The sequence below is a fragment of the Geotrypetes seraphini genome, chromosome 11 (assembly GCF_902459505.1).
Source record: "Geotrypetes seraphini chromosome 11, aGeoSer1.1, whole genome shotgun sequence".
Classification (NCBI taxonomy): domain Eukaryota; kingdom Metazoa; phylum Chordata; class Amphibia; order Gymnophiona; family Dermophiidae; genus Geotrypetes; species Geotrypetes seraphini.
In genome coordinates this window covers 1907249-1928563 of record NC_047094.1, presented here as the reverse complement: position 1 = coordinate 1928563, position 21315 = coordinate 1907249, and the positions used below count along the sequence as shown (strand labels likewise).

The 21315-nt window shown below is 41.9% G+C and overlaps 1 protein-coding gene across 6 annotated transcripts in view; it reads right to left on the bottom strand.

The window, feature by feature from the left end:
* LOC117345590 (interphotoreceptor matrix proteoglycan 2-like) overlaps nucleotides 1-21315 on the bottom strand; it is an 85455-nt gene that overhangs the window by 60599 nt on the left and 3541 nt on the right. For 4 of the 6 annotated variants that reach the window (XR_004536465.1, XM_033914463.1, XM_033914466.1 and 1 more), the window contains exons 2-5: nucleotides 7326-9347; nucleotides 5491-5603; nucleotides 2779-2864; nucleotides 1684-1850 (exon numbers count right to left, since the gene is read on the bottom strand). Coding sequence is in view for 5 of the 6 variants with exons in the window: in XM_033914463.1 (XP_033770354.1) it covers nucleotides 1684-1850; nucleotides 2779-2864; nucleotides 5491-5603; nucleotides 7326-9347 (2388 nt within the window). In the remaining variant the exon portion in view is untranslated. The remainder of the gene's footprint in view (nucleotides 1-1683; nucleotides 1851-2778; nucleotides 2865-5490; nucleotides 5604-7325; nucleotides 9348-21315) is intronic. The other 2 variants (XM_033914464.1, XM_033914467.1) reach the window with 2 other exon arrangements.

Here is a 21315-nt window from a genome sequence, read left to right as displayed (position 1 = left end):
AGATGTAACACCCCCCCCCCCCCTGGGAAGGGGCACACAAAGTGAATTTTATTTCTTAGGACCAGAGCAAGCAAAGCATCAGACAATCCACTCTCTCTTTCATTGCAGCGTTGTCCAAACATAAACTTTACTCTTCTCAATTGCACAGTCCAAACTATTTATACTATTCCAAAAGGTGATGTTATAATTCTTATCTCCTAACTCCAATTTCATTGATCAGAAAGACAAATCTCAAATGAGGTCACAGCAGAGACTACCCACCAGGAAGTCCCAAAAACTGGCTGCGCTTCTCAATGGGTTTCTCAGGCTTCTGGAAACAGCTGGAACCCAACTTGGCAGTTCCCCAGTTCACACCCTCTCGATGTTATCCAACCCCAACTGCCACATTATGCAGTTCTAAACTGCATGGGGCTGCCCTTCATACACCAGTACACAGCACTGATAATTTTAAACTCCAAGCTTGCAGCTCTGGGAAGCAGCTGCACCCCTAAGCTCCTATTTGCCCGGGCTGCAGCTAAATTTTCATGGTGCAGTTCTTTAATATATAGTGTCCACCCCCCAACAATGGAGTGGGATATTCCCCTTACAATTCAGCATATGAAATGAGTCTAGAATTTCACAGCAATTTCCGTGAGTATGGTTCCTGACTGCATGACCTGTGATTGGAGGGGAGGCATGGTAGACTCCCAGTCTTAAGCACCTCTATCTAAGGACCTGCTTTGGCCTCCTACACTCCTCCAACCCTATCTGCTCTACATTCCCAACCCACTCTACGGTTTGTTCATCCCTTCCCCACACCCCAATTCACTTACCACACCTGCTTTTTCTCCCTCTTGTCCCCCTCGCTCATAGGCCATGGGTTCTCCAATTCCGTCTTTTCATCATCTCTCCTCAAATGTTTTTCCCACTTTAGCCATGCCTTCCCCTCATGTTCTCTCTCCTGCCTAGGTCTGCTGCTAACTGAAGAGCAGACTGGCTGCACAGCATTGAAGCTGTGGCTTTTCTAGGCTTTGCTAACAGAGCCTGGGGTCCCCACTGGGGCAGCTTGCATTGATGCCAAAAGTGTCCCATGCACCCATTAGTTTTACAGTGTCCTAAGAAAGTGATTATGCCTTGCAGACACCGCACAGTAACTCAAGAAACAGGAAAATCTGCCCTCTCTGATCACCTGTCCTTTTTCACATCGCAGAATCAGCTGGTCGCCTGCTTTCTGACCTGCTTGTCTAGCTGCTTGCTAAGGAATTTAACAAGTGAGCAACATCTTGGTTTAGAGGAGACGTAGTGACCCTGGTGCCTCTAGCCAATGTCCTCCTCAAAAACAAATGACACCCCCCCCCTGCACAGAGTATATTGCACTGCTGAGACAAGACTTTTTTTTTTTGCTAGACCCTCACCTCTAGGGATTCCAGACAAAACATAAGAATTGCCGCTGCTGGGTCACACCAGTGGTTCATCATGCCCAGCAATCCGCTCACGCAGCGGTCCTCTGGTCAAAGACCAGCACCCTGAGACTAGCCCTATCAGCATACGTCCTTGTTCAGGAGAATTGTCCTGAATTATCTAACCCATAAAAGTAGAGAATATTTATGAGATTCAGGATTTGTTCCCTCACAAAATAGAATTCATCTGTCATTTCAACTGGAAGACATAATTGTATGGGGCTGATTCCAAGTGTCTACTCACCTGCTACGGAAAGGCTAAGCACTGTAGAATTAGCAATTGTTAAGCCCGATTTGATTAATTTTGGCAGCCCTGTCATGTCCAGCATAGACTGAAAGTCTTTCAACATTAGCCAGAAGAAGTCCACACTGAACAGGGCGTTGTATTCAAAGACCACAGTACCCTTCCTGCTAGAGGAGAGAGAGGAAAGAACAGTGAGTGGACGCCCAGCTGCAAATTTCCATGGGAAATGGATCAAATTCATATATAGCGTTGCACCCCTGTGTCACTAATATAACAGTTTCCTTACTGGTGTAGAGGAAGTGAGATGTGTCCTAAGTGAAGAAAGTTGCACCAGTGAACAAATAATTATTTCACTCCCTTCTTTATTCTGCCAAACCTTGAAAATCCCCAATTAATAAACAATCAAGTGCCACAGCTACTATACACTCCTATAATTAAAAAGCAGAAACAAATCAAACCTCCAACTTCTACCCCCAAAGACATAACAGTAATTCAGATGCTCAGTTTTGATAAACGTCAACAGACTGATTTTGCTCTTCTAAATGTAACTCTACAGCCTGGCGGAATACCTTTGTTTTGCTCAGTACAATCTACATTGGGCCTGGATGGTCTGTACAAATTTTATGCTACTATATATTACGTATATTGGTATTAGATCTTTAGAAGGTGTCAAGTTTCTGGCTAACTATCTTATGTCAACCTGTAACCCGTTCTGAGCTCTTTGGGGCGGACGGGATGGAAAACAAATTGAAGAAATAAATTTTTGTACAGAGAACACGACTGCAAATTCATTGGTAAGGCAGTTGTGCAATATAGTGTTTTGATTGTAAGCTCTTTGAGCAGGGACTTTGAGCTGCGTGCATCTGGTAGCGTTACAGAAATAATTAATAGTAGCAGTAGTAGTACATGTTTCTTTTTTAGGCCTGTCCAAAACTTACTCAGTCCATTTCTGCATCTTACACCTGTATATCCCAGTTTTAAAAAATTGGAATCAGACAAACATGAATTAGAAATGCCAGTTTGTGCATTCTAAAAGGTGAACGTGCTTCGGAAACAAGCACCTTAACACCCTATAAAGCAGAAGTCACTCCGTACCTGATCTGAGCAGACGTTACTCCCCACCTGATCTTCAGCAGATCTAACCGTTTAAAGCCAGGCACCAGCTTGTAAAATGGAACAACCTGAAGTACAAAGAAGGAGTTACACACCCAGCACCTCTCTTAGGCTTCCACAGTTGGCATCTCAATTGTAGCAGGTTTCCAGGTCTTGCCGCATCTGTGTAGAAAGAACCGATGAAGCCACAGCAAGACCTGGAAAACTGCTACAATCAAGATTAAACAGTGTTGGAGAAAGAGGTGATCCCTGTGGCATTCCACATCTATTTTTCCATTTAAATAAATAGTCTTCATCTTTACGAACCTGATAGGTACAACTTATAGGAAAAATGTCCTGATATTCCTATAGCAAAAGTCTCATGATCAATAATAATAATACAGTAATTTTATTTTTCTATACCGCCAAAGCCAAAGTAGTTTGAGGCGGTTTACAATAAGAAGAGCTGAAAAAAAACAATGAAGTCTTAGAATACATGAATATTCGTAGGAAGGAAGGAGGACAGAGTAAGTTTACAATAAGAAGAGCTGGACGTTCAGCGAAAAAATCAACACTGAAGTCTTAGAATGCATGTAAGTAGAGTACAAGGAAAAGGTATTACGAGTTCTTGGTTACAAATCGGTTAAACAGATTGAATGCACTGTTAAGATCAAACTGAAGAACTAAGGCACTTTTACCTCTGCTGAACAGTTGGTGAAGATGGTCTAAGAGTCTCTGTGCTATGGAAAGAGCAAACTCCTGACTGGGATGGATGTAAGACTGAGAATCTGTCTAGATCATTTCTCAATTCAACACTCACTAGTCCCTTCATTATTTTTATAAAGAAAGGAATAGCTGCAATTGGGTGATAATTGCTAACGAGGGCTAAAGACTCTTGAATTCTTGGTTATGGGTGTAATTAGGATATGGCCAAAATTCACTATTCTGCAGTAATTTTCTGTTTTGGTGGTCTACTATCTGTGACCTATCTTGGTAGGGGTCAACTGGGGAAGACCGAATGATCTTAGAACAAATTCCCTACAGGAAACTAGCTAATCATATGGTATCACACTTATGAGTACCAAAATCCAAGGATCAAATACTATTATGAGAGGAAGAACTAGTCATAAAACAAATCTAGGGATTATCATCTCCGATAACTTTAGTTTTCACACTCTTTGTAAAATTAGATCTATTTGAGGTTTTCTGATTTATCTTCCAATGTTATTAAGTCTACACACTCATTCTGTCATTAAGTCTATACCCTCAATCTGTATTCTCCAATGTCATATATCCTCCTGGAAATGTCCAGTTCTCTTCTTATGTAATCCGCTTTGAACCGCAAGGTACAAGCGGAATAAAAATCACTAATGTAATGTAATGTAATACTCTGGTACAGTACCATGTTTTTATAGTCACAACTTGAATATTGTAATGTTATTTGTGCAGGCATTGCTAAGTCAGACTTAAAAAGAATTCAGCCACTGCAGCTCATGTACTATGACATGCCAGACGAAGTGACCACATCACTCCTCAAAAAATTGCACTGGCTTCCTGTAAATGATAGAATTAAACTTAAAATATATACCCTGGCTGCCCTGGGTAGGCCTGCTCTTGCTATCAGAAGCTAAGCAGGGCCAAGCCTGGCTAGTACCTGGATGGGAAACCACTGGGGAATATCAGGTGCTATAGCCTAAAGCAGCAATATAGCAGAGCCACACCCGATAGCAAACTACTCCTGAATCATCACAGGGAGGATTGACTCAAAGGCATACAGCCAGACTGGATTAGTTTTTGAAATTAAGGATCCCAAACATCCCTGTCTACTTTCTTCACTCTTAATGACCATCGACTCAGGCCCACTGGGAGTCAACTAGATTATTTATTTATTTATTTTGATTTCTACCCCGTTCTCCCAGAAGCTCAGAACGGGTTACAAGTAGACATTCACAATCATTTGAAAACAGACTAGTCATGACAACAAATAGGTTACAGTCGACGAGGAGGTCATTAGTGAGTCTAGCGACCTGATCTGTGTGGGTAGTCGGTTCCATAGCTGAGGTAGGAAATGGCTGTAGGATCTTTTGTAGATTAGAAGTGCATTTTATTTTATGGCCCTATTCTTTGGAACAATAAATGAAAATCCATGCAGAGTCAGATTTCAAAACTTATTTTTTTGTTTAACATTTTTATTAATTTTAGTGTAATAAAAGTATTGAACTAAATCCCCCCTAAAAACCCTTTAAAATCAGCTTCAAAACTAATTTTTGCATGAATGCCTTTAGTGATAGATGACGAAACCTTTTTTGGCCATATCTGTGAAGTGCTGCTGTTCACTAGCAATAGATCTGCAAGTTCATGTTAGGTTTTGAAAACTCTGGGGAGTGTACCATCCAGACCTGGTGATTTGTTACTCAGGATCAGAATCCTGCTTATCAAGGTAAGCTGCTTCTTTAGAGTCATAAGAACATAAGTATTGCCTTACTGGGTCAGACCAGGACAGAAGTCAACGTATGAATATTTAGAGGTATGTTAGATAGATTGTGAGCCCACCGGGACAGATAGGGAAAATACTTGAGTACCTGATTGTAAAACCACTTAGAAAACCTTGATAGGCGGTATATAAAATCCTAATAAACTTAAACTTATAGCAAGTGTGGTTCACACAAAGTGAGCAAAGAGGAACTTGTCTGATATAAACCAGACTATACTAACCGTTTCCTGAAAGCTCAGCGCTAGCTTCTTGTACTTAGGAGAGTCTGGATTTTCAAAACTCAGACAGAAGCTCTTTTCCAAAATCAATCTGCAAGTGACAGGCATGACATTCCCTGGAAAATAAACACTAGGCTGCATTAAAACTTCAAGATTACAATTTTGCCTCATAGCTAAAACATAAGTGACTTACAGCAGAAGGATGTAAACAGGGCTGGTACAAAGATATTAGGTTGCCAATTGGATCCAGATTCCTAATAAGGGTTGATCCCTGTTGCATGCAGGGACTTATAGTTCTGATCTCCCCATTGCATGCCCTAAGAAAAGCAAGACTACAAGTTCCAGCATGCAGTGGATCAACCCATCCTGCAAATCTCGATCCAACTGGCAGCTTACTTTCTCCCCAAATTATCTTTCATGAAACTAGGTCCCCCTCTAAGGTTTTAATAATTAAAATCAGGCATGATAATCCCAACATCAGCCATCAGCCACTGTAAAAATGCAGAGAAGCCATCATATTTGTAACATGAAACTTTGTTTTTGATGTATATATGTAATGAGTGCAATTTCCAAAAAAAGAATCCATTGAGCTGGATAATTGGGCTTTTGGAAAACTGCTCCCTCTCCTCTAGGGTACAGGTGGATGTTGATTGAACCGCAAGGTAATGGCGGAATAAAAATCACTAATGTAATGTAATAGGTTTTGAGTTTGCCCTATTGTTTTAGTTGCTGCAACTGCTCTTTGCTGCCCCCTCCCTGCAAGTAGAAATAATTGCTGCTGGTTCTCAGAGCTTGTGTCTATCAGGATCTAGTTTTGCTGTGGCTGCAGCTGCTGCTCTAGCTAACAACTTACTTGTGTTATGGTTAAGCCAACCTTAGATGGAAAGCATCAGAATTAATACTCAGACTTTTACGATCCGGACCAGAAGATTGTAACCAGATAACCAAAATATCAGATGTTTAATCATTTTAGATAGAAAATTCTGCCCAATACTGAAGAAAAAAGTAATGTAATAAATTAGGTCACAGACCTTCTGAATGAGGTTGAACCCATATCTCTGATCCCCGTCAGCCCTGGTCAGAGTAGAGATACTGCACTTAGAACCACTTTGTACATCGCTTAGAATGTTAATAAGCGATTAATCAAATATTTAATAAACTTGGAAGAAAAACAGTTGCTACAGCAGTCAACTCTTAGGCTGCTGGGAGTTTCTGAATATAAGAGCAAAATAGTTGCCATACTGAGACAGACTAAAGGTCCATCAAGCCCAGTATCCTGATTCCAACAGTGGCCATCGCAGGTTAAGTACCTGACAAGATCCCAAGTAGTAACATATGATTTTATACTGCTTATCCTAGGAATAAGCAGTGGATTATCTCAATAATGGCTTATGGCCTTCTCTTTTCGGAAATTATCCAAACTTTTTAAAACCCTGCTAAGCTAACTGCTTTCACCACATTCTCCGACAACCACTTAATTCATCATCAGGAAGACTCTTAATTATATCTCCTCTTGCCTCTAGAAACATAGTACAGTGGGCTTCTCAATCCAGTCCTATGCACATACCAAGCCAGTCAAATTCTCAGGCTATTCATAATGAAAATGCATGAGATAAATTTTCATATACCACCTCTATTCTATACAAATCTCTCTCATGTATATTCATTGTGGATATCCTGAAAACCTGACTGGCTTGATGTGTCCTGAAGACTGAGTTGAGAACTACTGGAGGAGCTCTGTTTTCATGTATTTAACTCTCACATTATGGAAGTCCTGGCAACACAAGCAATAAACATTTAACAAATAGCAATAGTTTTGGTATTGAAGTCCTACTAACCTTTCAGTAGTGGGGGTTGATCTTCCATAATGAAATGCCTTTGATTTTCAACTAGTTTCTCAGCAGATGTGATGTATGGGAACTCTGTATAACTCTCAATCTCTATAGTGGGAATTAATTTTGTTATATGGGAGTCAACATTTATTTCCAAAGTTGGTCTCTCAAAGCCAACAAAATACATTGGTGTCCCAGAGGATGACATAAAATCTTTTTCGGTCTGGTTTTCTGCTGCCATCGTTATGCTGCCATTGGCAGTACTCTGAAGCATCTCTAAACTTTCCACAGAAGGGCTTAAGAATATCCCATTAGATTTTGTAGCACTGCTATCCTCTACTATTTTTGTAGATGTTTTAGACTCTTTCCACTTTGTGTTAATTTGTAATATCATAAGCATTGTTGGCCATTGACTAGAAACATCTTGTATGTTTTCAAGTGTTTTTAATGATATCATGTTATACAATCCAGTCATTGGACTTGATGATAAAGTGGAATGTGTAGTAAGTGTTGATGGAGAAGCACTTGGGCCTAGCTGTGGTGGAGAGTGACTCACTGACATGGTCCCTTCTGACCAAGGATCGCCTGACGAAGTGGGTCCATCTGGTGCAGAAGGGCTTCTGGTAAGTTCTGATAGGAGTCTATTTGCCAAGGTACTCAACTCTGTCCATCCTTGACTAGCAGAAGCATTTAGTTCAGCTGAGGACAGTTTGTTGTATTTTGTCTCAAAGGAGACTTCTGAGAAAAGGGCAGAATCAGAACTATTGTTTCCTACAAACAAACTCAAATTAGTAACCCTTTGAAAATCTGTTGCAGTCGTAGCTGAAGCTGGAAATTCAGAGACCTTTAAGACCCTTGTTGCTGAATCCCTGTCAGTTGTGCGTTTGAGGAGTGAGTAAAGAACAGAACGAGTTGTCACAGGCTGCTTAATATGTGAAAGAGAAACTCCACTGCTATTGGAGTGAAGATCAAGAGATGATATTGAATGTTCCTCATTAGACTCTTCTTCTAAACCTATGTCCAGTTTGTTTTCTCTCTCTTTTGGGAGACCTTGTAAAACAGCTTCTGGAATCTCTAAAGAGGAGGCATTTTCTGGACTTAGCATTTTCCATATTGAGGTGAGACGAACTGAATTAATGAAGGTCTTAGAAATGTTTAAGGTATCCAGCAACTCAGATAGAGTGTTAATAGAGTCCACTGGTTTAGACAACCCAGCTTCTTCAATTGATGTTATATTCGGATTTGTAGATTGCAGTTCTGGATTTCTGGGTGAAAAGATCTTTCTTTGTTGCTTGTGCTCTGGTGTAAGTATGGTTTCATTTCCAAGGGGTGCTACTGTAACATCAAGTGGTATACTTTTATGAAAGGTCTCTTGTAGCAGGTGAGATGTAAATGAATTAATGGATGGTTGAGTTTCTGTGTGTTGTGTAGATAAATCTGGCATTGTAGAAAAGGTTTTCCCTTCTGTAAAGTCTCTTGTGCTATTTTTCAGTTCTTGGGATGTCATGTGATGGCTTGTCAGAGAGTTTATTTTCTTAAGATACAGTTGGTTAGCTTTGCTATAATTTCTATATCTATCTAACTTAGAGACAGTAGGTTTTCTTCTTTCATCATTTCCCAAACGTGCAGGAAGAGTTTCAGTCACCAGAGACTCCCAAGGCTGAGTAACCTGCATTAGACTGGGATTGTTTTCACTAGGCATTGGCCAGTCAATGTTATGATTTGGCCTCTTTATTCTCTCTCTAGTAGAATTTACAGCAGATCCTGCTTTAACCAACTCTAACCAGCTTCTGTGTTGGGTTTCATTTGCAGTATTTTGTTGCTGAGTCTGGTTGGGTGCTCCTTTATTTCTCTGCAAAAACCAGCAGGAACGATTCAGGGAAATGTTTGTCCAGGTCATGCAAGCAGTGTGTGGCTCATAAGCTGAATGTTGAAAGTTGGGTTTCTTTTCTTCTACAATGAAGCCTAAAATTGGCTTATTCTGTGCCTGCTCATATCTGCTTTCCACAGGAGGAGGGCCCATTAGGTCTGGAGATTTTTTTTGTATAGGGAAAGAGGAAACACTGAAATTGCTATGAGACTTTGCTGAAACTCCCTCTGTAAATTAAAATTATTCTCTAAATCTGGTGTCTGCACATAAAGAATAAAGAATGAAAATATAGAACAGTAATTTGATTTTGGCCTAGAAATTTCTTTCTGTTCCTTGGGCTTTTCAGCTATGATACTGTGAACCAGCATTACTCATGGATTTCACCTAATTTTCTCTTTTACTCTCAACTGAGAGAGGCCTCGGGCAGTGGCCATAAATTATGATAGGCTCTATGTTACCTGATTTCTGAAGGTTAAGTGTTACTCGAGTTGCCATATGGCTCGAGAAAAAGGAGGATGGATTGAAACATCAGGGTTTTACTTCTATTGAAAGCACTGGAAGTAAAGAGGATAGACTGAGACAGCTGGGTTTTACTTCCATTGCTTTCAGTAGAAGTAAAAGCTGGATGTCTCAGTCTGTCCTCCTTTCACTGGAGCCATATGGTTAACCTCTCATTTTAATCACTGAGGCTTCTTCTCCCCTTCCATCCCAGAATTATGAATCCTACCCTCCACATCATCCCAGGAACTAAACTCTGCTCTTCCCCCTGGAAGCAGAGTAATAATATCACTAGGCTACCTGGCCAGAAAGTAACTTCTGGATAAAATTATTAGCACCTTTTAGAGAAAACATCTACAAAGCTCCCGCAGTCTGTACAAAAACTTCCAACAGCACTCTGCCTTATCTCAATTCACTACTAGTGGACAACATATATTTAGAATATACTAAAGGTGACACCAAACCAGTGTACAGTAGATTCAAACTATATATATATATATATACTGTATGTATGCATATCTCCTTTGGTGGAGAAAAAAAGCCTCAGATCTGGAGTTAAAAGCACCGTTTGGATCACAGTACTCCTGATTGAATCATTGACAGAAATACCACCACCTTTCCTTTTTTAAATCTAAAATAGCATCGTTTTTAAATCTTTTCATTAATTGTTTCTCTTTATTTTATTTTTTTTTTCTTCTAAAACTTGTATAACATTTGTTATAACCGTTCTTATCTTATATCAAAGTTTCTTTGTTTCTCTACTGCATATTTTTCCAGAAGTTTGGTGGCACTCAAGATATGAGAAAAGCTGTCAAATATAAGGAAGCCCAGAAAAGTATTGTACTTATCTTAAGCATCGTGATTCCTTTTTAATAGTCCAGCCATGGTTCTCAATATTCTCTGTTTAATCATCAGTATCCTCTTTTCACCTTCCTTTCTGCAAGTAACATTAGCTGCTTCTTTGTAATATATACATATATATATGAAAATATAAAAATAGTTTGAATCTGCATTGATTTGGTGTCACAGTTGCTCCACAAAACACACAGAGCTCTGTGCCAACTTCACACCATGCCTAGGCCCTGATGCTCACAACCTAACTTCTGACAGTAGGGTCAATTAAAGCTGGCGCTAGTCCAGCACTGATCTGAGCAGAATGGTCACAGGGCTTTAGTGCAGGAAACGTGTTCACCAGAGTTGGCTGTAAATTGTAGTTAAATAGATGTTAATGAGGTCGTTTGCTATACTCTCCCAATGCTCAAAGAACAAATGATGCTTTTACCAGCTTGGAGCTGGTGTTAGGGAGTTTGAAGTAAGAATTTCTTATTTCTGGTTTTGATTTCTTTCAGAAGAGGAAGTCCAGGCAAACCTCTAAGTGCTGGTTCTGAAAAACAAATGTGTGCAAGTCCAAGCAAACCTGAAAATAAAAGCACATAGGCCCAGATTCTCTGAATGGCGTCTTTGTGGCGACTGATTAAAAGCAGCTACCAATTGTGTGTCAATCACTTGATGGTGCCATTTTAGAAAATCACGCCTTCGGGAAAGGTAGGCGCCGGAAATGTAGACCAGGGTTTTCAAGGCCTACATTTCTGATGCTTTACAGATGAATCACGCCTATAGAGGCACTTTACGGTGCCCAACGGTTCTTCCAGCGCTACCCATGCTTACAGCACTTGTAAAGGCGTTTTCCTCTTAACTTAGGTATTTATAGATTACTAGTCTTTAAGCCCGTTACATTAACGGGTGCTAGAATAGATGTGTCTGTCTGTCTGTGTTTCTTTATCTCTCTCTCCTTGGCCGCTGTCTGTATCCTTCTGTCTCCCCCTCTCCCCCCCCCGAGCAAAGCTGTCTGCCCCCAGCACCCACCTCCCCCCCAAATGTCTCTCCATGGCCCTCTTCTGTCTTTCCCCCCCCCCAGAGTAAAGCTGTCTGTCCCCTTTCCCTATCTCTCCATGGCCCCTTCTGTCTCCCCCTAGCACACCCCTCCCCCCAAAGCAGCCCCCTATCCCTCTCCCTGTCTCTCCATGGCCCCTTCTGTCTTCCCCCCCAGAGCAAAGCTGTTTGCCCCAAGTACACCCCTCCCCCCAAAGCAGCCCCCTTTCCCTCTCCAGCTGACTCTCTCTCTGGCCCCCTTTCTCTGTCTGTCTTTCTGTCCCTCTCCCTGCCCCTGTGTCTTTCTGTCTCCCTCCCTCCCGCTGTCTGTCTGTCATTTTTCCCCATTTCCCTGTGCAGCAGCATTTCCATCCCACTTCCCTATGCAGCAGCAGCATTTCCCTCCTATCCCCCCCTTTCCTGTGTAGAAGCAGTAGCAGCATTTTTCCCCACTCCCCCTTTCCCTTCTCTTCCCTTCTCTTCCCTGCTCCGTTCGGCCCCTCCCCCTTCTTTTACTGCCGTTGTCGATCCGGCCTGCTCCTGACCCTCCCACCACCGACAAATCTCGGGACTCCAGCTGCGTAGGCAGCACTTTAAACACGCTGCTTCGCGGCCTTCCACTGGTGATTTCCTCTGCCGCGTCTCTCTCCGATGATGTCATCAGAGACGCGGCAGAGGAAATCGGCAGAGAAGGGCGCAAAGCAGCGTGTTTATAGTGCTGCCTACGCCGCTGGAGCCGGGAGGTGACGGAGAGGGCAGGGGGTGCTAGTGGCCGGCAGCCGCCACTCCGCAGGTGGAGAGCAGGGAAGGGCGCGCATGCCACTTGTCTTGCCTCGCGTGAGGCCAGACCGTATGCCGCGCATGCACACTTCCTATGGGTCGCTACAGCTCACGGAAAACGGATGCACGCATAGAAAGTGCACATGCGCGGCTTACCGTTTTATTATATTAGATGGGCCATGTTGCCACCTGTTTTCTGCACTTAAATATAAGCTTTTCAAATGAAACAAATGGAAAAGCTTATATTTAAAGGCACAGAAGAATGATGCCAATGGTTCAGTGTGAGGTATGTTTAGAGGATATTGAAACAGGTTTAGAGGTATGTTGAAACAGGATATTTAGGGAGTTCCAGTAGAGAGGTTCCAATAATAGTGAAAGAAAGCCAGGAGGGTTCAAGAGGAAGGCAGAGTAAAAGATTCAAACTTTCCCTGTCTTCTCAGCAGCCTGTAGTTACAAGGAAAACAACTCAATTTGAAGTGTCTGTATGCAAATGCTAGAAGCCTAAAAAAATCAAATAGGAGAGTTAGAGTATATAGCACTGAATGATGAGATAGATATAATAGGCATCTCAGAGACCTGGTAGAAGGAGGACAATCAATGGGACATTGTTACCTGGGTACAAATTATATCGTAAAGATTGATCAAATTGGAGAGGGGGTTGCGCTATATGTTAAAGAGGGAATAGATAGCAATGTGAAATCCTTATGGATAGAAATTCCATGTGTGAAGGGAAGGAATATAAAGGTTGGGTTATACTACCATACCGAGACAAAATGAGCAGACAGATGAAGAAATGTTTCAGAGATTAGGAAAGCTGGAGAATTGGGCAACAGTATAATAATGGGTGATTTCAATTACTAGATCTAGATCACTGCAATCACACTCTAAATATACACTACAAGGAACCATCCCTCTGTCCACGCACACAAACCAAGTACACAGAGCAAAGAAAGCAGCAAAAAAAAGGAAAAGAATAATAAGTGGAGAAAAAATCCTCAGTTGGGCTTCACTGGTTAAAAAACTCCACGTATTTTCATACGATGATTCAATGCTCAATATTTCAGTGCTTCCGAATAATGCACAAAAAGTGCTGTATATCCAAAGACAGATTCAAAATGGTGCTATATATCCAGAGAGAGGTCCATAATCCCGGACAGGGGCACTAAAGACACAGTTCCATCAGCAGCAACTAAATTAGGTAATGCCCGCAGTCTAAGCAACAATGTTCATGATCTGCAAGCCCTGATGTTAGAGGCAAGAGACATGGTTTGGTGACTCCCATGGATGGGATGCAAACATACCGGGATATAATCTTTTTTGGAAGGACAGAGATGGTCAAAGAGGTGGAGGAGTAGCTCTCTATGTAAATATCGATATCCAAATGACTGAAATGCAGGGGACCTGGGGAGAGGAAGAAGTGATATGGATTGCTTTGAAAAGACAAGATGAAACTTCTATCTACATGGGTGTAGGCTACAGACCTCTGACTCAATCGCAGCAAATTGATGAGGATCTGATTGTGGATACCCAAAAGTTTGGAAGGAAAGAGGAGGTGCTGCTGTTGGGTGACTTCAATCTGTCGGATGCAGACTGGAATTATCCATCTGCGGAATCGGAAAGAAGTAGGGAGATTGTGGATGCCTTTCAAGAGGCTCTGCTCAGACAAATGGTGACGGATCCCACGAGGGAAAAAGCAATACTAGGGAGAGTATCTCTAATGTTCGAGTGGGTACCCACCTGGGAAATAGCGATCATCCAATGGTTTGGTTTGATATGACAGCTAAAGTGGAGGGCGGCCACACAAAACTCAAAGTCCTTGATTTCAAACGTACGAACTTTAATAAAATGGAAGTGTACCTAAAGAAAGAGCTGTTAGGATGGGACGACATAAGGGAAGTAGAAAAACAGTGATCTAAGCTGAAAGGAGCAATAAATGGCTACTGACCTTTAAAGTACTGGGCAGCCTTGCATGGCCTGTGTCCCGTATATGGACATTCAGTTGAGGACAGGCTGGGGAAGGCTTCGATGGCTGGGATGGTTAAGATGGGCTGGAGTGAGCTTTGATGGAGACTCCAGTAGATGGAAACTAAGCACACTACTGGGCAGGGCTCTGGGTTTCTGGCCCAGAAATATCTAAGAAAAAGGACCATTTAAACTAAATTAATTTATAGAGCATGTATGGTTGGGCAGACTGGATGGACCATTTGGGTTTTTATCTGCCATCATTTACTATGTATGTTACTATGTAATCACTAAACTGGCGCCTCAGCCACCCACTGCATAAACAAGACCACATGACGCACTCTCACAATAGCGGCAGGAATAACCGCAGGACCCGACAGGAACAGTCCTTGGCTCACCGAAGCTGCATCGGGGCAATCTTCACTAAATTGGCTTGCCACTAACACTTTGACATCAGGCGACAACCAGGAACAGAAAAAAAGCAAAAAGCGCTGGGTGGCCAATGTTACGTCGATTTCTAAAAAGGGTTCCAGGGTAGAGAATGACATGGTAACTCGCCGAAATGGGGAGGAAAAAAAACCCCTGGTTGCCACGAGTACAGGGATAAGGCCATTCACCGCCTCATGGAGCGGTAAATGGCCTTGTCCCCGCCTTTTCACAAGTTGTGTGCAGCTGCCTGAAACTTCTCTTCTAATGCAACCGAAAACAGTGGATGGAAGGAATAGAATGACGAGAAGATGAGGAAAGCAGAAACTAGACAACAAAGATAGAAAAAAAATTATATTTTATTTTTTTTGCTTTAGGATAAAGTAGTATTGTAGTTGTGTTACATAGTAGATGACGTCAGATAAAGACCCGAATGGTCCATCCAGTCTGCCCAACCTGATTCAATTTAAATTTTATTTTATTTTTTTCTTCTTAGCTATTTCTGGGCAAGAATCCAAAGCTTTACCCGGTACTATGCTTGGGTTCCAACTGCCGAAATCTCTGTTAAGACTTACTCCAGCCCATCTACACCCTCCCAGCCATCCCCTGCCCATCCTCCCCCAAACGGCCATACACAGACACAGACCGTGCAAGTCTGCCCAGTAACTGGACTTAGTTCAATATTTAATATTATTTTCTGATTCTAAATCTTCTGTGTTCATCCCACGCTTCTTTGAACTCAGTCACAGTTTTACTCTCCACCACCTCTCTCGGGAGCGCATTCCAGGCATCCACCACCCTCTCCGTAAAATAGAATTTCCTAACATTGCCCCTGAATCTACCACCCCTCAACCTCAAATTATGTCCTCTGGTTTTACCATTTTCCTTTCTCTGGAAAAGATTTTGTTCTACGTTAATACCCTTTAAGTATTTGAACGTCTGAATCATATCCCCCTGTCTCTCCTTTCCTCTAGGGTATACATATTCAGGGCTTCCAGTCTCTCCTCATACGTCTTCTGGCGCAAGCCTCCTATCATTTTCGTCGCCCTCCTCTGAACCGCCTCAAGTCTTCTTACGTCTTTCGCCAGATACGGTCTCCAAAACTGAACACAATACTCTAAGTGGGGCCTCACCAATGACCTGTACAGGGGCATCACCTTCTTCCTTCTACTGACTACGCCTCTCTTTATACAGCCCAGAATCCTTCTGGCAGCAGCCACTGCCTTGTCACACTGTTTTTTCGCCTTTAGATCTTCGGACACTATCACCCCAAGGTCCCTCTCCCTGTCCGTTCATATCAGCTTCTCTCCTCCCAGCATATACGGTTCCTTCCTATTATTAATCCCCAAATGCATTACTCTGCATTGAATTTTAGTTGCCAGGCATTAGACCATTCCTCTAACTTTTGCAGATCCTTTTTCATATTCTCCACTCCCTCTTCGGTGTCTACTCTGTTACAAATCTTGGTATCATCTGCAAAAAGGCACACTTTTCCTTCTAACCCTTCAGCAATGTCACTTACATACATATTGAACAGGATTGGCCCCAGCACCGAACCCTGAGGGACTCCACTAGTCACCTTTCCTTCCTTCGAGCGACTTCCATTAATCACCACCCTCTGGCGTCTGTCCGACAGCCAGTTTCTGACCCAGTTCACCACTTTGGGTCCTAACTTCAGCCCTTCAAGTTTGTTCAACAGCCTCCTATGAGGAACTGTATCAAAGGCTTTGCTGAAATCCAAGTAAATTACATCTAGCATATGTCCTCGATCCAGCTCTCTGGTTACCCAATCAAAAAATTCAATCAGGTTCGTTTGGCACGATTTACCTTTTGTAAAGCCATGTTGCCTCGGATCCTGTAACCCATTAGATTCAAGGAAATACACTATCCTTTCTTTCAGCAACACTTCCATTATTTTTCCAACAACTGAAGTGAGGCTCACCGGCCTGTAGTTTCCTGCTTCATCCCTGTGACCACTTTTATGAATAGGGACCACATCCGCTCTCCTCCAATCCCGAGGAATCACTCCCGTCTCCAGAGATTTGTTGAACAAGTCTTTAATAGGACTCGCCAGAACCTCTCTGAGCTCCCTTAGTATCCTGGGATGGATCCCGTCTGGTCCCATCGCTTTGTCCACCTTCAGTTTTTCAAGTTGCTCATAAACACCCTCCTCCATGAACGGCGCAGAATCTACTCCATTTTCTCGTGTAACTTTGCCAGACAATCTCGGTCCTTCTCCAGGATTTTCTTCTGTGAACACAGAACAGAAGTATTTGTTTAGCACATTTTGCTTTCTCCTCATCACTCTCCACATATTTGTTCCCAGCATCTTTTAGCCTAGCAATTCCATTTTTTATCTTCCTCCTTTCACTAATATATCTGAAAAAAATTTTATCTCCCTTTTTTACATTTTTAGCCATTTGTTCTTCCGCCTGTGCCTTCGCCAAACGTATCTCTCTCTTGGCTTCTTTCAGTTTCACCCTGTAGTCCTTTCTGCTCTCCTCTTCTTGGGTTTTTTTATATTTCATGAACGCCAACTCTTTCGCCTTTATTTTCTCAGCCACTAGGTTGGAGAACCATATCGGCTTCCTTTTTCTCTTGTTTTTATTGATTTTCTTCACATAAAGGTCCGTAGCCATTTTTATCGCTCCTTTCAGCTTAGACCACTGTCTTTCCACTTCTCTTATGTCCTCCCACCCTAACAGCTCTTTCTTCAGGTACTTTCCCATTGCATTAAAGTCCGTACGTTTGAAATCTAGGACTTTAAGTATTGTGCGGCCGCTCTCCACTTTAGCCGTTATATCAAACCAAACCGTTTGATGATCGCTACTACCCAGGTGAGCACCCACTCGAACATTAGAGATACTCTCTCCATTTGTGAGGACCAGATCCAATATCACTTTTTCCCTTGTGGGTTCCATCACCATTTGTCTGAGCAGAGCCTCTTGAAAGGCATCCACAATCTCCCTACTTCTTTCTGATTCCGCAGACGGAACATTCCAGTCCGCATCCGGCAGGTTGAAATCTCCCAACAGCAGAACCTCCTCTTTCCTTCCAAACTTTTGGATATCCACAATCAGATCCTTATCAATTTGCTGCGATTGAGTCGGAGGTCTGTAGACTACACCCACGTAGATAGAAGTTCCATCTTCTCTTTTCAGAGCAATCCATATCGCTTCTTCCTCTCCCCAGGTCCCTTGCATTTCGGTCGCTTGGATATTGATCTTTACATAGAGAGCTACTCCTCCACCTTTATGACCATCTCTGTCCTTCCTAAAAAGATTATATCCCGGCATGTTTGCATCCCATCCATGTCTCTGTGATAGCAACAATATCTAGATCTGCCTCTAATATCAGGGCTTGCAGATCATGAACTTTGTTGCTTAGACTGCGAGCATTTGTGGTCATCGCTTTCCAGCTATTTTTCAGTGATAATCTCCTTTTTTGTATGGATTTTTGTGTCGTTTCACTTTCCGTTGCAATACTAAGAAATGAGTTGCTGATATTGCTTTTGTTGCAGCCTTTACTACTATCACATCTTTTCTTTTGCCGGGGTGGTCTCTATAATTGTCCTTCGTACATACACCACCCCCACCTTCTAGTTTAAATGCCTAGAAAAATATTGTCTAAATTTCTCTGCAAGGTTTCTTTTTCCTGCTGTAGTAATATGTAGCCCATCAGTGCAAAATAGCTTCTTGTCCTTCCATGTATTTCCCCATCCTCCTATGTACCTGAAGCCTTCTTGATGACACCAGGCTCTGAGCCATCTATTAAAGTCCTCTGTGTTTTTCACTCTTTGCTCTCCTTTTCCATATGCAGGCAGTATTTCAGAAAAAGCTAAAGTCTTTACAAAAGGTTTCACGCCCTCACCAAGCTCCTGAAAAGCTTTCTGTGCTGCAAGTGTGGAGTTGTTGGCTAGGTCATTTGTTCCCAGATGGATAACAACATCAGTATTAAAATCCTTAGTTTCTTCCTTAATTATAGTCAGTATTTGCCTGGAACTCCTGGTAGCTGAGGATCCTGGAAGACATTTCACTATTTTGGTCTCCTCGCCCTGTGTTCCAAGGTTAATGCCTCTGATGATGGAATCCCCCAACAGTAATAGTTTTCTGTTTTTGGCTTTTTTATTTGTACTTAGGGTGCGCTTGTTCTCTTGAGTTACCTTCATTGGTTCCAGTCCCACCTCCCTTCTGTTTTCCTGAGTATCGCAGTGCACTAGTGGAGCGAAGGAATTCTGTAGAGGTAATATTAGTGAAGGTGGATGTTTCTGTGTTACATGTCGCAGTCTTCCTGAGCCTACTATGACCCATTTATTACTGGGCTGTTTTATTCTTTGAGGTAGAGTTGGTAAGTTGGTATGATTTTGTGGAGTGATGGAAGCTGCTTTAATTGTATTCAATTCCTGTTTAAGTTTGCAGAGCTCCTCCTTAATACTGGCAAGTTGAAGACAGATGGGGCAAGCCTTAAGCCTCCAAATAGTATGTCTTGGAATTAAAGCACCACAGTGATTGCATAGAATAAAGGTCATCTTGATTGGTTGTGAAGTGACTTGATTTGAGTAGTCCTGATTATATGGGTCTCTATATATGAATAGTGGTCCCTGGGGTTGGTGGGACTATAAGTAAGACTACTAGTAAGGCAGAAATATAGGCTCTATACCACCTAAAACACAGTATTTTAAACAAAACTGCAGGTTCTATCAGTGCTACCCTAAAACACAGGATTTATAACAGGATTTTCCCTACTTTAGTCACCCTGAGCCACAGGCACCAGAAATATAGGCTCTATACCACCTAAAACACAGTATTTTAAACAAAACTGCAGGTTCTATCAGTGCTACCCTAAAACACAGGATTTATAACAGGATTTTCCCTACTTTAGTCACCCTGAGCCACAGGCACCAGAAATATAGGCTCTATATCACCTAAAACACAGTATTTTAAACAAAAATGCAGGAAGAGGAAATAAGATTTAACAGAGGAAAGAGAAGGATTTTTTTGTGCTTTTTTATATTTTTTTTAGTAAGAAACAGGGAGGAGAAGAGAAATTAAGCAGATATAATGCTGAAAACCAGTCAAAAGAGCAGAATATGAAATGCTGAGTAACTTAGCTTTTAGAAGTTCACAGGGCAGCCTTGCACAGCAATGTCCCAAAGATAATGCAATTAACCTTAGAAGTAAACTAGAGCCCCTCCCTTCACCACCTAATCAGCAGAAAACAATGGCTGAATACTAGTAAGACCGAAATATAGGCTCTATACCACCTAAAACACAGTATTTTAAACAAAACTGCAGGTTCTATCAGTGCTACCCTAAAACACAGGATTTATAACAGGATTTTCCCTACTTTAGTCACCCTGAGCCACAGGCACCAGAAATATAGGCTCTATACCACCTAAAACACAGTATTTTAAACAAAACTGCAGGTTCTATCAGTGCTACCCTAAAACACAGGATTTATAACAGGATTTTCCCTACTTTAGTCACCCTGAGCCACAGGCACCAGAAATATAGGCTCTATACCACCTAAAACACAGTATTTTAAACAAAAATGCAGGAAGAGGAAATAAGATTTAACAGAGGAAAGAGAAGGATTTTTTTGTGCTTTTTTATATTTTTTTTAGTAAGAAACAGGGAGGAGAAGAGAAATTAAGCAGATATAATGCTGAAAACCAGTCAAAAGAGCAGAATATGAAATGCTGAGTAACTTAGCTTTTAGATGTTTACAGGGCAGCCTTGTTCACAGCAATGTTGCTAAACATTTATAAACAAAGTCCTGCCAGCTGAAGATCTCTTCCTCTAGTTCGGCAGCCAGAACTTTGATTTATAAAATGATAATTGTGCAGAATATTGGCTTGTTTGTTTTTTAAAATTTACAATTTATATTCCGCATATCCTACAATTCTATGCACATTACATTATTCAGGTACTTAAGCATTTTCCCTAACTGTCCCAGTGGGCTCCCACTCTATCTAATGTACCTGGGGCAATGGGAATTAAGTGACTTGCCCAGGGTCATATGAAGCAGTGCAGGATTTGAACCCACAGCCTCAGGGTGCCAAGGCTGTAGCTTTAACCACTGCACCACACACTTTTTATACTATAATACAATAAGTTCAGCATAAAACTATTCGAGGCTTGTGTATGGGATCAGATGGTTTGCAGAGATGGGGACAAATTTTTCCTCCGTGTCAATCTCTATTCCAGGAGAGATCCAGGAAATTACAGTGCCGGGCAAAATGGTGGAAACAATTATAAAAAAATAAAATTGTGGAACACGCAGACAAACATGATTTAAGAAGGGTATCACGACCAGGACGAAGGAAGTCATCCTGCCACTGTATCGTGCAATGGTGCGGCCGCATCTGGAATACTGTGTCCAGTACTGGTCGCCGTACCTCAAGAAGGACATGGCAGTACTTAAGGGAGTCCAGAGAAGAGCAACTAAGCTGATAAAGGGTATGGAAAATCTCTCATATACTGACAGATTGAAACAGTTAGGACTGTTCTCCCTGGAGAAGTGGAGACTTAGGGGAGACATGATAGAAACCTTCAAGATCCTGAAAGGCATAGAGAAAGTAGACAGGGA